This window comes from Pholis gunnellus (assembly GCF_910591455.1).
Source record: "Pholis gunnellus genome assembly, chromosome: 1".
NCBI classification, from domain to species: domain Eukaryota; kingdom Metazoa; phylum Chordata; class Actinopteri; order Perciformes; family Pholidae; genus Pholis; species Pholis gunnellus.
The window spans coordinates 16,097,942-16,115,030 of NC_136528.1; the positions used below are offsets into that span (position 1 = coordinate 16,097,942).

Consider the following 17,089-nt stretch of genomic DNA (forward strand, 5'->3'; position numbering starts at 1 on the left):
ACCGCGGGCATTAGGACAAACAATAAGGGAACGCTGAATGTGTGTGTTGCGTGTGCATTAGCTTCATTTGTAACTCATATTTATTTAATTATTACATTTTTTATTTTTTCCATCCATTTCCCAAAAGAATTCTCCACATTTGTTACAGTTGTATACATGAGTTTAATGTCGATACATATGTTTTCATTTAATAACTTATTTTCAACCTTTTTCTAACAGATTTTGTATTTTTTACTTGATAGTAAATAGTTTGATAGTTAATCAAACACCCCCACGTAGCATTACAAAGGTCATGTCTCCACATTGGCTGTTTCTCTACCTTTTTTTTTTTTTTGCACTGGCTGTATTTTCACCCCTTCTTCTCTCACTTTGTCCCTGCCTACAGAATGAACTTATCGAAGGGGCCATTGGTGAACAGCAGCAGTGACGATAACTCCAAGTCAAACTATAGTAAATGCGGCGCTGGCGCCTGGAGGATGCACCAAAGCTACGATCCACTGGAGGCCAACCACATGAGAGACGCACATGCCCTCTACAACCCCAGGTAAGACCGAACGAAGGGTGGACCAAAGACACACAAAAAGGAAGGAAAAGAGCGAAAAACGTAAAAGAAGGAGAATCTAGGAATCTGTTCGGTTCAGTTTTACACAAAAGCCACTGTTGACCTCTATAAACCCCAGATGAAAAAGAAAGGAAAGACGAGCACTTTGAGACATCAAAAGCCAGTGTTTTTAGTAGTCCGTCTGTATGTGTGAGAGAGAGAGAGAGCGAGAGAGAGAGACATAGCGCTGAGAACTTTTCTTCGCCTTCATTTATTTATTTCTTACGCCAAGTATTTCTTCCTTCCCTTATGCCATGGAAGAAGGCTATATGTACGAACTGATTGAAGTACATTTTACATTTTCTGCAGACACGTATTTATTAGATCCGTAGTAAGATGCGCTGCTTTTGTGTTACCACGTGCAGTCGTCAGACTTACTCCTTGCAATAAGCAGATGTACCTCTTTAAAAGCATAGCATATGAAAAAAGCAGAATCAGCAATTTTATCTGATTTTCTTTTTTGGAGTTAAAAAAAATTCATGGGTTCATAGAGTGACTGCTAAGATTCCATATAATTACAAACCCTAATATTTCTGATTATCAGTGACGACAGGCATGGAAAAGCCATTGTCCACGGTGAGGCCCAGTCTAAGGTTTCACTGTATTTGGTGTACGTGTTAAACATTTGCTAAGCAATTTTTACTTGTAACTGCTATAAATATTTAAAAACCATGGCAAAGAGAAGATAAGAGAAAGGGCTTCATTTTCTGCCTCATAATACTATTTTGTTTTGTGTGCGTGTATGTGAGCAGTCTCTACTACCAATTCTGCTTAACACGTTTTACTCAGACAAATGTTTTATTTTTGAAATGATGTACTAATACTGCTTCATATTTTTTTTTCTTCACCTGTAGCACCATCTTTGTTTAGTTATATTTTTACGGTATATATGGGCCATCAAAAGAAAGCGAGATTCAACATCTGGCTCAAGGACACTTTAGTAGTGCAAATGCTTCGCAGCACAAAGACTTTAAATCCTATCATTTGGTTGAAGGACAGTCACTATTACCATAACATTAGTCCCCTATGCCATCTGCATTTGCAGTAAAGCATGAAAAGTTTAAACTAAAGGGACATTTTTCAAGCTCTAAGGTGGAAACCAGTTCTACGTTGGTATTGTTTGAGGCAGGTGAAACTGAGGGCTGCCTTAGTCCATTTTTAGAACATAAACTGTAAATATGCTGCTTGTTTCATGTTGAAACACAGTAAATGTGTGACGCATTACACACAGGCAGACTTTCCCTCTCTTCATATTCATCCTCCCACTCACTTCCTCTCTCGGTCTTTTAATCATTGTAAGTTTTCTCTGGATAAGAGAAAGAGCCCCAGATTGCAAAACTGTAATTGTAAGTATGTGTTTTGTTCATGATAAGTATAGTGCAGGCTTTTTAGGCATGTTTATATTCTATTTTTATTTTCTCACCTGAGAGTGTCGTAACCCAGCACTGCCAATGATTTTCAATTAGTATTTAATTAATGACATCATTCAATTCCATTGTAAATACAAAAGGGCTCAGATATGCCTGCAAAAACTGTCTATTTGTAAAGTATTTGATGTGCTAAGATGTGCTCTCTGGATGTTAGTGGTTTGTGACCAAACAACATAATGCTGCATGATCTCACAAACTGACATGATTATCTTGATGAACATTATCATGAATAATGTTTTTGTTGTTGCAGCATATAAATACACTATTGATTTGACCATTGATCACACGCTTTTGCACAGCCCTGTAAATTGTGTGGGTGGGTGCGTGTGTGTGTGTGTGTGTGTGTTTTTGTGTGCGCACTGTAGACTGGGAAGTCTTAGTCCAATAGGATTTCAGGGTTAGTCTGGGTCAAGCCAATTAGAGGTCTGGCAAGCCCTTCTCACACAGACTCTCAGCCAATCACCATGAGCAGTGTTACCTGCACAATGTGAGAGTGTGTGTGTGTGTGTGTGTGTGTATGTTGGCACATAGTGCAGTCTGGTGATGAGAAGGGTAAAGGTTTGCCAGAGGCTAGGCAGTCACGCCATGGCTTCAAGACGCACATGCCGTTCTTGCACACAAATAGACACTATGCGCTAAACTCCACATTTGGGCACATTATCTGTGCTGCATTGATTTAACTTTTGGGGTTCGGGTTAAAACAAGCTACAGTTAAAATTGTAATTGCGAATTCAACTGCCAAAACTATGCCAGGCCTCAGATGTTACTTAAGTACGGAAGTTACGTGACCAATCAATCAATGCTGACTTCTTGTTTCACATGTGGCACGAGCAGCGGTCTCCTTGAGGAAGGACCCGTGTTTGTTGGACCCATCAACCTCCCCTCCCGCTCGCACTGAGTGACTTTTTGCGGTCTCCATGCTTCCTGCCTGACTAATAACATGAACAATGGCTTTATTCAATTTAAGTCTCGCAGAAAGTCTTGACAGTGAGACGGTATGCACAATACCAGGACCTGAGACTGAAGCAACTGAATGGAGTTCAGCCATTGTTCATTTGATTCTTTACACCTCTGCTTTTCCTGCTGTGACATGGCAACATTAAATAATCAATAAAGAGGGCCCAGTCTTTTTTTAAAAAAGGGCATAAAATCAATGAATTATTAGGCACTAAATGGTTAAGATGAAGGTAGTGTAAATACCAGTCACCTAACACATGCATGCATACATCACAAAGTAGAAGGAGAGTATTTGTAGACACACACACACACATTCAGTATAAGATCACATACGCATTTCCTCCAGGATATCTGACCTCCAACTGTGTTGATTGGATTTAGTCACAGAGTTGACATAAAAGACTCCAATTTAAATTCTGGTACAACAGAATTGATATACTTGTGGCCCAAATTAAATTTTTCAAAATGCATATTAAGGATGGCATCCATAAAAAACCTTTTGATGTCTTTGATTTAAGAAGTAATATGAACGACTTTGCTTTGTTTCCTTGAGCTTTCGCTGAAATTAAACCTTTTTTGAATTATGAAGAAATTCCTAATTTGTTTTTTTGTTTTTTTTCATTGCACACCAACAATATTATTCCTCTTTTTATTTAGGCCATCAAACCATGGGAATGTGATTAATGTCAGGCAGCCATGGTGCGCTTGAATACACACGCACACACACACACACACACACACACTCACACATTGCTGTAAACTGAGCCCAATGTAATCATAATGATAAAGCAGATTGCCTTAACACACAGATGGGCCTCCCAACAGCTCTGTGTGTGTGTATGTGTGTGCGTGTGTACATGTGTGTAAGTGTGGACAACGCTGATTGGATTGCAGATTTATAGAAGAGGATTACTGCTGGTGCAGAGAGAGAGCGTAAGAGAGAGAGAGACGGTTTCAGACACTCACCTCTCATTAACTTCCACCCCCTTCAACTCAACTCGCCTTATTCTCAGTCATGGATAAACACACATACACACACACACACACACACACACCGAAACATGCACAGTCAAGATGTCAATGCAGCACCTCATTTTCCATGCAATGTCAAATTCATGCTAATAAATTAATTTTAATATTAAAATGTATTTAAATGATTGTAACTTGCTTTCTTTCTTAGGAAAGTGAAATTCAAAGCCACGTGATAGCAAAGTCAATGCTGCAAAGACAAGCAATAGTTTCAAAGACACCTTGTACCAATGAATTAAGCTGTAATACAACCAAATTATTTAAAACTTAAAAATTCACACACTGATCAGATCAGATTGATTTGTTCTATCACTGTCACGAGTCCATGCACCGGGTTAATAAAGAGAGGGAAATAACTAAGGAGGAAGATGTTGATGAAATGCACCAAATTTAATTGAGGCAGGTTGACATGGACACTGTACCGAAATGAAAAAAAAATGTAAGAATGGTAGACAATCAAAGACAGAATGTAAAATAGACAGCAAAAAGCTGGTGGGTCAGAAAGGGACAGGGACAGACAGGGAGGCAGAGACATTGGGCACTCCGGCAAACCTGATTATGACTGGATGTGAATTAGATTCCCTAACAGATGGTCCAGGAGCGAGGCTGAAAGGTGCAGCAGCCAGCAGTGAGGGTAGGGAGGGGGTGGGGGTGGGCAGGAGGAGAGAGAGGGAAGAGAGGGAAGATCAGGAGAGGAGGCAAAGGGGACGAGTGTCAACAGAAGCTGGTGAAGTTACAGTTCAATTCAATTCAAAACGTGCAATAGCTTTCAAATGACTATTTAATACATTTGGGTAATGTTCCAGCATTTTTTTAAATTTCTATTTCAAGACAAAATGTACAACATTCACTTTCTTATTTTGACCCTCAGTACCTGTCACGTCACCAATACGGTAGAAGTAATGAACTGGCTGGATCGTTACCAGTCACTACATTTGTATACGTATCAGTGTAGTTGAGAAGCACTCGGCTTGTTTAGGACGGATCTTCTCGATTTTTATTTTTTTTTTTCAGATGCTGTGCATTATTGTACATAGTCTCGCGCTGCTTCTCTCTCTCCCTGTGATGGATAGGTGTAAATCATCACAATCCTGTAGTGACAGCCCAATTTCCCCAAATCTGATCTGCTTAAAGAATGCAGCTTTGACTCTCTACTCACTTATGTCTCCTCTCCTTTCCCACATTTCCTTTTCTCCTTTTTTTACCACTTTTTCCCCCTCTCTGATCAAGCACCACTTTACTTCACTCTCCCCCTCTCCCTCTTTCTGTCTCTCCTCTCTTTTGCAGCATTGCGCTCTCTGTTCCCATTCCCTCCTTGTCTGTTTCCCTCTTCCTCCCCTCCCCTCTCTCTGCCTCCGTCCCATGTCACATTTGAAAGCCCTGTCATATTTACTAGAGTGGAAATCCTCTTTCACCATCTGCTTAATAAAATGTGTTTTTAATCCGAAGGGGGATATTTTTTATTTTTTTTAAACACTTTATTATTACCTCTGCGCAATATCATTTGATACGGCACCTTGCCCCGGTTTCTATCTGTCTGAGTATGAGCGAGAGAGTGAAGGAGAGCTGTACGTCTCACTGTACATAAATGGTCGAATGTGTACATGGACGATTGGGTGTGTGTGCGGGTGTGTGTGTGGCAAGTGCCGGTAAGTGTTTAGAAGGGCTGTTGCACCCCTAATGCTTTGCGATAACACTGCTTATCCACACACACACACACACATAGAAAGAGGGACGCATACTAACCTTGATCAATGACCTTTCCTTTATTAAGGAACCAGCCTACAATGTACAACCCTTACAACCCTGCACACACACTACCTGCCGATGTCCTGTGAATACGCAGTGTGTGAATGTGTCAATTCAAAACAAATTAGATGTTTTTGTGTCATTCGTTTTGATTAGTAATTTCACATTTGGCACATGCAGTGTCTTCTTTAAAAGGTTTACCGAACGAAAGGATGGATTCAATAATTTTAATTGATTTACACTCTTCAGCCTTTCCAGTAAAAGTACAAGGTATGCTGTTTAGTCTGCCAAGTCCCAAAACAGATCTGAATTCGACATCTAATTTGTAGTAATTTATGTATTTGATTATTTTGTATGTAAATACCTGTATATAGTTAACACACTAACTGTAAACTGTACTCGTGATATGCAGCATACGGGATGGCGTTGAGCTGTTTTAGAGGATTATAGTATAGCACTGTTCTTACAGTAGACAACCACCCTTACAAACACAATGACACACAACAGATAAAAAAAGACAGAAAGAGAGAGAGAGAGGGACAAAGAGAGAGGTAAGGAGAGAGAGAGACATGGTGACAAAGATAGTGCCTGGCAGCAACACACTAATCAGCCACTGCTCCGCAAGAAAATGACCTAAATCATCAAGATTCCCATCTGACACACACACACACACACACACACACACACACAAGAGGTGCACTGCCTTCACATTTTTCCTGAACAAGCTCAACCTTTTCATATCTTTCCACTTAAATAACTACACACACACAGTCAGACTCTCAAATCTAAATCATCCTTTATACAGACCAGGGGAGACTTTGAGAGGAAAAGGAACTCCCTTAAAAATGTTGAATATAATCACCTGTTATGAGAAGAGAAAAGACGAGAGCAGTCCAGAGAAATATCAGAGAAGAGGAACCCCCCCCCCCCTATATGATGATTAAAGACATATGAAATGTATTGATATCACCAGACTCAACATGACATTCCTGAATAGTCTGCAGTCTGCAGTTTGGAGAGCACATAATTCTTAATCAATTGTGTTTGTCCGAGCCTGCCCTGTGTGTGCTGTCTCCCACTGTTTATCCATTCACATCTAGAGAGGGTATGTGTGTGTGTGTGTGTGTGTGTGTGTGTGTGTGTGTGTGTGTGTGTGTGTGTGTGTGTGTGTGTGTGTGTGTGTGTGTGTGTGTGTAAACTTTATAAACTCCAGGGTGCAACATAACAGCTTTAGCCCCACTAGTGTGCCTCTGTAAGTCTTACCCAATTCATTTCACACCCCTGTATGTGTTTGTGGATAGTTGTGCACACCAAAGGTGTGTTTAGATCTGTGTTTGTTACATTCAAATTCATACCTAGAAGGAGTCTTGGTGTCTAAACACACAAACACTCAGGAATATAGACACGCACACTCACATTCCCTCTCCTCTACCGGTCTTTACAGCCCGACAGCCCATTGGGCAGAATGTGTTTTAGCCATTATCACATTGATTGCATGTAATCAGGGGTTTATTCTGCAACCAATGAAGTGAATTACAGGTTTCCTGCCCGACTAACACTGTAACAATTGATCTGCTCCCTGGTGTGTGTGTGTGTCTTTGTGTGTGTACGTATGTGTGGGGTGTAAGGTGGTGTGGATGCACGAGAAGGAGAGAAGAGAATGACAGTGTGTTTGTGTGTGTGTGTGAGAAGTGAAAGAGAGAGAGATTTGAGACCCAAAGAGAGCAGGATAGAGAGGGCGAGAGAGAGCTCAGTAGGAGGGAGAGTGGTTTGGATTGACTGTCGCTGTGAGTGTTTATTTTTTATTTTATTCGTTTTTTTTACCCTGAAAACAACTATAATCATCGGCACGCTGTGAGTCTATGGAGCTCAACTCAAACACACAACAACACACAGATTATTTTCTCTCTCTATTTCTCTGCCTTAACTTTAAACTATGCCCACACCGTACACAATTCTCATGTAAAGACACAGATTCCATAACTACTTCACTAGAAAATGGCACAGAATTTGAAACACATTTATTTTTTATTTTTTTGAATTTTTACATGTTTGTTTATGTTTGTCTCTGTCCCGATCCAATCATTCAACCCTCAGAAAATATAAAATACGTTCTCGCTGTAATGCATCCTACTCTTTTTGAACCTGTGTGTGCAGCTTACTAGTCAAGTTTAGATGCTTGTGTGTGTGTGTGTGTGTGTGTTTTTGTGCTTGTGTGCACACTCACCATTGCATGTATCGAACTAACAAGCTGACAAGCAGTTCAACAACCCTCCACAGATAGGAGCGCGTTGAAAAGAGAGTAGAATAGAGAGAGAAATGGAGCAAAGAAAGAAAAATAAACAGAGGAGTGTGAGGGCTGAAAAAGCAATTCTGTCCATTGATGAAATCGTTCTATTCATTTGACTATGGAAATGTAACTGCATTTTTTTTGCTCCTATTCCCCTTCTTACCCCATTCTTTAATTCAATGTATTTTCTTTCCTGTCTTCCATCCTTCCTTCACTTTCCCTTCCTCCCAAAGCACTGCCGGTATCATCTAGATAGAATTGTGTAAGGTTTTTTCTCTCTCTCTCTCTTTCTCTCTCTCTCTCTCTCTTTTTGCTTATTGGACTGTGTTCTTATCAGCATCGAGAGCACAATGCTTGGTGTGATAGAAAGGTATTAGCCAACCCATGGTAGCTACATTGTCAGCACTTCTCTCTACTCTGTCTCTATTGCTACCACTTCTCTTTCCTCTCTGTTTTCCCCTCTGCTCTTATTCTCTACTCATTTTGATTGCTTTTACCATGGGAATTTGGTATTTTTTTTATATTCTTAGGGCAGTGAGATGCTTCATTCCTCTACACCTACATGCACTGAAGTTTGTCAAGGTGAAGTCAAATACATATATTTTAACAGCAGTTTTCGTTGTTAGGATCATATTTAACTCTAAATGTTTGCATCTTAGTTGCACATTTTATCTCTTTTAATTATATCTTCACATAACAATTCTATATTTTCCATCATATTTTGGTTGTTTGACCATCATTTTTTTGTTATGATTACATTTAACTCACCAATCTAATTGCTTAAATCCAGGCACACAGAAGAATCCGGCAGGGAAGCAGCATGAGTGTTTATGAACAGTGTTATCTAAACCTAAAAGTGAGCGGCGAATGTTAAAATGACACCCAGGCTGTCTTTTATAAACCTTTATTTAGCTTGCAGCTACTTACACGGCTTCCCTTTCCTTCTTGAACCCGGGGCGGCACAAGAACAGTTTGGAATTGCTTGAGGATCAGTTTGTATTTATGGCTGCCATCTAGCGAGGCAGTCGTACAAAGATTGTATATCATAAAAGGGGGCAAGTGCACACAGAAACTAAGAGAGCACGCAGTGAACAGCCCAGCGACACTGAAGCAGAGAGTACTGTAGTTGCTCTAATACGATGATTGTATGTTTGTCCCTGCCAGTTGTCAGGGCGCTGCATCAGCCCACCGCTCTAATGACAGCTTGTCATACTAAAATGTCCCACCTTCCTTCAAAACGCACAGGAAAAAACAGCATTCTTCTTCTTTTCTTTTTTCGTTCTTTCTTTTTTCGACATCATTTGATTCTTTCTGTTGCTCTCTCTCTCTCTCTCACGTCCACATATTTATCTCTGTTTCTTGAGTCACTATGAAAAAATGAAATAGGACCAAAGAGAAAATGACAGGGATCGAGCTGGAAATGGAGACAAGGGAAGGTGGTAATCTTTCTGGTGTGTGTGTGTGTGTGTGTGTGTGTGTGTGTGTGTGTGTGTGTGTGTGTGTGTGTGTGTGTGTGTGTGTGTGTGTGTGTGTGTGTGTGTGTGTGTCCTACCTCAGTCAGGGACAGGTAAATAGGCCTGCTGAATATTTGATGTCTGCAGGAACTAAACAGCCACTTTTGTCCTTTTGCTCTGGCTGTTTGTGAAATAGTGTCATATCTTGTTGGTGTCACAAACGCTGAATGGGTGGTCAAAAAGGTAAAGGTGGTCTGTCGTCACTGTAATAGACTCACGGTGAACTACTATACAAATATTGGATGAAAGTGTCTACAAATTAACCTTCTTTTTATTTTGATGTTTAACATTATTTATTTTATTAGAACTATCCGTCAACTCTACAAGTAAATACATTATTTTTTTATAAAAGATGTAGTCATTGAAGCAAAATTGCCATTTTTTCCATAAACAAATACACATGAAAAAACAGACAAACAGGGAACTGTTCTGAAATTACCCGAAACTTTTAAGAATTGAACAAAATAAATGACTTTCTTCATGACTTCCAGTTAAATACATTTTAAAAAATGACTTACACTCTGTTAGTGCATCAAAATGAACAGAATAGCAGGAAGAAAATGATATTCAAAACCCCTCTTCTGTAACAGAATTAAGCAAAACAGCTAAGTCTGATTACTGCTCTTCTTTGTGTTTTACTGCAATCATCTCATAACACACTGCTCACGTCTTTGAGCCCCTTGTGAAAATACAAAAAGAAACACACTCAAGCCTTTTCCTCTTTATATAAACCTCTTTAAACACCTAAAAACATAAAGAATTGATAACAAAAAAATGAGACCCAACCCGTTCCCTCTCTCTCCGCACTCATCTGAAGAGCAGACAGGCACAATAAGACTGCTCTTTCAGCACTGAGCCGTCGTTACATAGCGCCATAATTATACTGATAACATACATACATAAATGCATTCAACCTCTCGCTCGGCACAGCGCACTGGCTGTGATTTCTTAATCTTCTTTCCTCTTCTCTCCTCTGCACGCATGTCTTCTTTTTTTATTCTTTTTATTCCTCCCCCTTCGACTGCCATTATTTTTCATTTATAAGCAGAGAGAGAGAGAGAGAGAGAGAGCATAGAAAAGATGTGTGTTGGAGAAAAAGAGATGATAGAGAAAAAGAGAAACGGAGCAGAGAGGAGGAATGGAAAGGGTGAAGGAAAGAGAGATAGATGAGACTTTGAGAGAGAGAGAGTAAAAAAGCGCCTGAGATCTTTTGGCACTTAAACTCTTTCACTTAATGGTACTCAGAGGGATTGACGGTCGAAGGGAGGGGGCACAAAAGAGCATAAAGAGTGAAAAAGGAGAGATTAAATCATCACCATCACATCATCTACTTAAATGGCTCTACTCTCTTTTTCTGTCACCACTGTATTTTCTCTCCCTCCGCTAGAACACTGGCAATGCTGTCTGATCTCTCAACGTCCCATCACTCTTTCCCACATTTACACATCTTCCTTGCTTTTTCTAGCACCTTAAGTGTGTTTCTGTCTCTACTTCCTTATCCCTCCATTGACTCTCTCCATCCCTTTTTTTAACTCCTTTCCTCTTTCTTGATTTGTGTCCAAACCTTTCTCACCGTCCCCCTTTTCATTTCAAACTGAAGGCCTACCTTAGCATCAGATAAACGGATTTATAGACATTGGTGAATACCACAAAGCCACGATTAATGGAGTCACTGAATTAGAGGAACTTGCATTGAGGGGAGGGGCGAAGTGGTGGTGGAAATAAAATATATAATGAAAAGGGGGTGGGAAAAGGCCAATGTATTGTACATTATAAATTTAATGTCACTTTATGAAAGGAACAATTTGACTCGAAAGAAAAGCCCTGAATGTCTGGGAAAGGCGTTTTTTGGCTTAAAGTGCACGTGTAGGTTTGGCTAAAGGAAGAGGACCGCTTTGTCTCATCTTGCTGCTCATCAAACACATTAAAGCACATTAGAAACCCAACAATTCAGATCTGAAACTGCTGTCTATCATTAGGCTATCATCCGTCACTGCAACTTCTTTTTCTCCCTTCTCTCTGCTTTGTCTGGCTGTCTGTCTGCCTACCTCTTTTCCTCTCTATATCCATTCCCCATTCCCCGACCCTTCTCTCTCCCGACCGGCTCTCCATTCCCTGTCAAGGCGCTGTCTGTGTTTTATGGGTCCCTGTAGAACGGGGATCTTTTACAGGCCGACTGGACTTTAGAAGCCCCTCGTTTAGCAGCATCCTGCCTTAATTAAAAACCCCTTTTGTGCTTTCTGCCTTTAACAATGAAAAGATAGAGAAGGGAGGGAGGGCAGGGTTAGAGGAAAAAGAGAGTTGTAATGCCATGAGGAAGAGAGAGAGAGAGAGAGAGAGAGCATGGATAGAGTAAGTGAAAGAGAGAGAGAGAGAGAGATGGCAGTGAATAGGAGATGATACGGAGACAGGCAGATAGATAGTAAGGTAGACAAAAGGAGGGATGGAGAGATATGGACAGAGAGAAGATTGCTGTTAATTACAACTGCCATTAACAAGACACCAGTCGCCTCCTTAGGGAGAGAAAGAAGGAAAAGAGAGAGGGAGAAAGGGAAGCTGAGTGGAGGAAGTGAGAGACAGTAGAGAAGAAAAATAGATGAGGAGAGGAATACAGTAATACGGCACGGATTAGCAGAGATGTTTTTGTCTTTTTTAAACAGTTTTGTATCGCATGGCTTCCTCTAACTTCTTAAACTGTATCTGTCAGTGTGTGCTTGGATATGTGAGTGGTGGGTGTGTATGTTGGCGTCATGTATGTGTAAGGCTGTCTTTGGGATGATTGAGCAGCAGAGAGGCTGCTTACTGATTACCTTCATGTAGAACAAGGATCTATTGACTGGAAAGTGACGGATGACCGTCGGCCCCGAGCATGTGTATGTGTTTGTGTGTCTGTGTGGTACTGTAGATGCTTCTCTGCTTCTCTATTTTACACACGCTTCCCCTAATGAACCACAATGTATTTAGTTTTTGTATTTAACTCTCTTACTCTCTTTTATTGCCTCTCTAGCACTTCTCTTAGGAAAAGAATAACGCATGTGATGGATGGATTGTGTGTGTTCATGTATGTGTGTCATTTATAGAACTTGCCCGGCTAAGTAAAAAAATACAAATCCATCATTGAAAGTGACAGCGAGCAAATACTACAACATTAGAACAAATGATTGCCATAATTGGACTTTCCAACATCGCCTTCACTGAATCTATTTGTCTTCTTTTCCTCTAACCCTTCTCCCTCTCTTGGTTTTCTCTCTTTTCTTTATAAGTATCCATCATTTTTCTGACATTTTGCACATGACATTTTCTTATAATTCTTCTTCTATTTGTTCCTTTCTCACTCCCTCAGGCTTCTCTGCAGAATGTCCAGTAAGGAGCGCCACCTTGAGTCTAACTGTCCGTCCTCTTATATAAAGACTGAGCCGTCTAGTCCTGCCTCCCTGACTGACAGCCTCAACCATCACTCCCCTGGTGGCTCCAGCGACGCCTCAGGCTCCTATTCGTCCACGATGAACGGCCACCCCAACGGCTTAGACTCCCCAAGCCTTTACGGCTCCAACGCAGGGCCCCACGGTCCTGCTGGCGGCCCCGGATCAAAGCGTTACGAGGACTGTTCGTCAACTATTGGGGAAGATTCACAAATAAAGTGCGAGTACATGTTGAATTCGATGCCCAAGAGGCTGTGTCTGGTTTGCGGGGACATTGCGTCAGGGTACCACTATGGAGTGGCATCCTGTGAGGCCTGCAAGGCCTTCTTCAAACGCACCATCCAAGGTTGGCTTCTATTTCGACTTTCTTTTTTCTTCTAATTATCTCCCTGTTAGTGTACATGTCTGTCTCAGTGTCTGTCCACATTGCTCTTTGTTTAGAACTGTAGGTATTACAATAAGCTTTGATCTATTGGGTGTTATTCATGCTACATGAACGGTCATAAACACCTCACAACAGAAGAACACATTACAGGGTTGGCTGCAGGATGTAAGGTCAGTAGTTAAAGAGTGTTTTACATATTTAACTAAACGGGCTCCTTCAGAGAAATATTGCACACATAACACCTAAAACATGAACTATGTTTTCTTCAAATCTCTATTACACATGCACACCTTAGCCATTAAACTAGATCCAGGACAAAAGAGAAAAGGCCCTGGCCAAATGTGAACCCAGATTTCTATGTGGTACATGTTTCTACTAAGGGAGCCACCAGGACACCCACCATAGTCTATTTTTCTCTCTCCTTCACCATTTCTCTTTCTGTCATGCATGCACGCACATACACACACTCACAAATATGCATCCAATCAGCTTCATGCATACACACCAACACCCAGACACGCCTCCTTCCACCCTCAACCTTGACCTCTTCTCCATCAACAGCAAAGAATAATTTCCAGGTAGTGTTTGCATTCCTAGATCTAGCTGCTTATGCTTTACAGAAAGAGTGTTAGCTATAAGCCTGATGTCGGGGAGATAAGGTAGAGTCGAGGGAAGGTCAGAGGTTATGTCTCTGGGTCAGGAGTTCAGGTTAAGGGTTAGAGGAAAGAAGGGGTTGAGCAATAATCCACATGATGAGAAGAGTACCAGGAATTAGTCTCAGTAATCCTTTGCTCATCTCTTGTTAGAGCTAGAAGTAGCCCAGGATGTGCACAGGTATTTAAGCTATCCTCTCCAATTTTGTAGATACTCAATTCAGAATCAACTCTCAGCTTTATCAACTGTGTATCTTTCATTTACCCTTGCAAGCACAGGACAGGTCAGACTAACAGACAACCAGTTAGCCATAAAGCAAGCCAGTAAGTCAGTCAGTCATATGTTCATTGGTTCATAAATCAACCCAGTTCAAATGATAACACAACCATCCTAGTTTCACATGACTTAAACAAATCTACAATTTGTATGTTGAATTAATTCAGGGTTTTCACGTTTTTCAAGCACAACTGATGCAGATACATACTAGACAGTTCACCTCTATAATAAGACAACAAGCATAATATCTCCAGCCTTTGATAACCCATTAAACATCGATCCATGAAGCACATTTGAGTGTAGGAAGTCATTCATTTCAAATTCATATTTTACTAGGACCACCATGGTGGTAAACGCAGTCAGAAAGTCGGTCAACAAATAAATAAACCTTTGAAGACTTTGAGTCTTCATCTTTCATGATTTGTTCAAGTTTTCTTAAAGTAACTAATAGACCCCATTAGTCAGCAGGACAGCCCTCTTGTCCGTCTGTATGCCACTTAAATAACCAAGCTACCAGTCAGCCAGCCAGCCAGACGTCATCGATCAGTCAGTCCGTCCGTAAGTCATATCAGACAGGATTCATCTATCTGCCTTTCCATCCATCCACCTATCTGTCGCTGCTTTCTTTTGCCTCCGATAAGCAGCTTTCCTAGTAAAGCCCCAGAGAGAGACAGAGCGAGACAGGGAGATGTGAGGGGGGGGAGCCTTACATCCAGTAGATGGTCACCACTTCGTAGAGATGACCTGTGTGTGTTTATTATGGGATGAGATCAGGACACAGTGCAATCCTGACAAAAAGATTGGAAAGCACACATACAGAGATAAAGGCAGAGAGACACACACACACACACACACACACACACAAGCACTAACTCATAGAAGCACATCCACACATAGACACCACCAACACACATGAATAGACAGCCACAGGCATGACCTTGTAATCACTGTGTGTAAAGGTTTAACCCTTAATTCTTCGCTGTTGTGTATAATAGTTCACCGATTCCACGTGTCTCATTTCATTTTGAGGGCTTGTTAAAGGTTACATAGGTGAGTATAGAGTCACAGATTAAATACCAAGAGCCCAGCAAACATATAGATATGATGCCATGTTGACTCTAGAGCTTCTTCAGAGTATAACCTTGAATAGATTTAAAGCACTGCTCTGTCCCCTCGCTCTCTCTCGCATCCTCATTTTCCCTGTATTTGTAATCTTCCCTTCTATGTAGTGGACATGTTGCAGCTCAGGAAGGCCAGAATCAAAGGTTATGGGTCAAGACTTTGACAAAGCTAGTCACAGGACTGTTGTCACGAAAGGTGGTGACGAAATACAACGGCATGGGAAACATCAAAACTGGAAAAATGTGCTGGATTGAATTATAAAAAATTAACAAAACATTTCCTGGATGTTTATTAAGAAATATGTAATCATCCAATCACAATAATCTTACAACAGCTATTTTCCAAGCTTGAATGGACAGAACTAGAATTTACTATGAAAATCAATCGATGCAATCTTATGTACAGATTTCAGTATTTTTCAGCAGTATTCTTGCTACAGTTTAAGTTCATGTTTGTTTGGATCCAGACTGAGCAGTCTTGGGTCCAATGGAAGAAATGGGTCATGACATTATCTTTGGCTACCACACAAACTCATCCACAGATGTGCGCGTGTGTGTGTGTGTAGGCTTGTGCTCATCCATGTAAATGAGCGCAGGTTTATGTGTACTTCTGTGCACATATGCCTGTGTGTATGCACGGTTGTGTGTTAGTGTGTGTATCTTGGCTGGAAAGCAGGGCCAGCCTCAGATGGGCAGCGGCAGACATATTGGTATGTTTCAACCCATTAGCCAATAAAACTGCAGGTAATCACCAAAAAAACACCTCCAGCTGGACAGGGAGGAGAGCGTGGGGTGGGAGAGGAGACGAGTGGAGACGAGAGGAGACGAGAGTGGAGTACACCAGTTTGGGATGACAGAAAGATGAGAGAAGGGGTAGGGTAAACTGGGCACATGGATGTAGGAAAGAATTAGTGGTGTGAATGTATGTGTGTGTGTGTGTGTCGCAGCATGGTGGAAGTGCTCTGGCAGCTGCTGTTTCTGTGGCGTCAGTCCAGCGACACCTGACAACCTGCATCTATCACTCCCTTATTGAGAGAGAGAGGGATAAAGGGGAGTGAGGAGGAGGGCAAAGTGTGGGAGAGGGAGGGACAAGGCGATGAAATGGAAAGATGAAGACAGCAAGAGGGAAGAAGAAAGTATGAATATGAGAAAGGTGAACAGTGTAGTGAAATTGCAGGTGGGACCGTCAAACAAGGGAGTTCTGTTAATGCTGCCTTTAAGAAAATAAGCACATTCTTCCAATAGGTCAACAATTTGAAATATCTAAATACTCAAGCCAAGGTACTAAGAAAAGAAAGTGAATGGGAGGGAGAGGCTGAACTTATTAGAGGTGAAAACAAAGACAGCTCAAAGACTATGGCAGACAAAAGCACAAACTAACATTCATATACGCAGTCTGTCCAATGGTGGTCAATTGTCATGCAGCAGGTGGACATACACACACACATACATCTCAAAGGAGATTGCAGGGGATTTGAGGCCCTCATATATCCCCCTCACCCACACCAACAGACACATACAAACTCACACGTTATACATAGGAGCCTCCAAGAACCTCTCGACTCTAAGCCCACCTCAGTGCACAATAAGACACATAAAGCCGGAAATAAAGACACAGAGAGAGAGCTATGACATTCTGATGTAAACCCTTCTTTTCTAAT

The 17,089-nt window shown here is 41.1% G+C and overlaps 1 protein-coding gene across 2 annotated transcripts in view; it reads left to right on the plus strand.

The window, feature by feature from the left end:
• Window positions 1–431: 431 nt before the first annotated feature.
• The window catches only part of esrrga (estrogen-related receptor gamma a), a gene marked incomplete at its 3' end in the record, with an annotated part of 57,243 nt that continues 40,585 nt past the window's right edge, over window positions 432–17,089 (plus strand). For both annotated transcript variants that reach the window (XM_079162240.1, XM_079162241.1), the window contains exons 1-2: window positions 432–544; window positions 12,914–13,338. In XM_079162240.1, coding sequence (XP_079018366.1) covers window positions 477–544; window positions 12,914–13,338 — 493 coding nt within the window. In that variant the 5' untranslated portion in view covers window positions 432–476. The remainder of the gene's footprint in view (window positions 545–12,913; window positions 13,339–17,089) is intronic.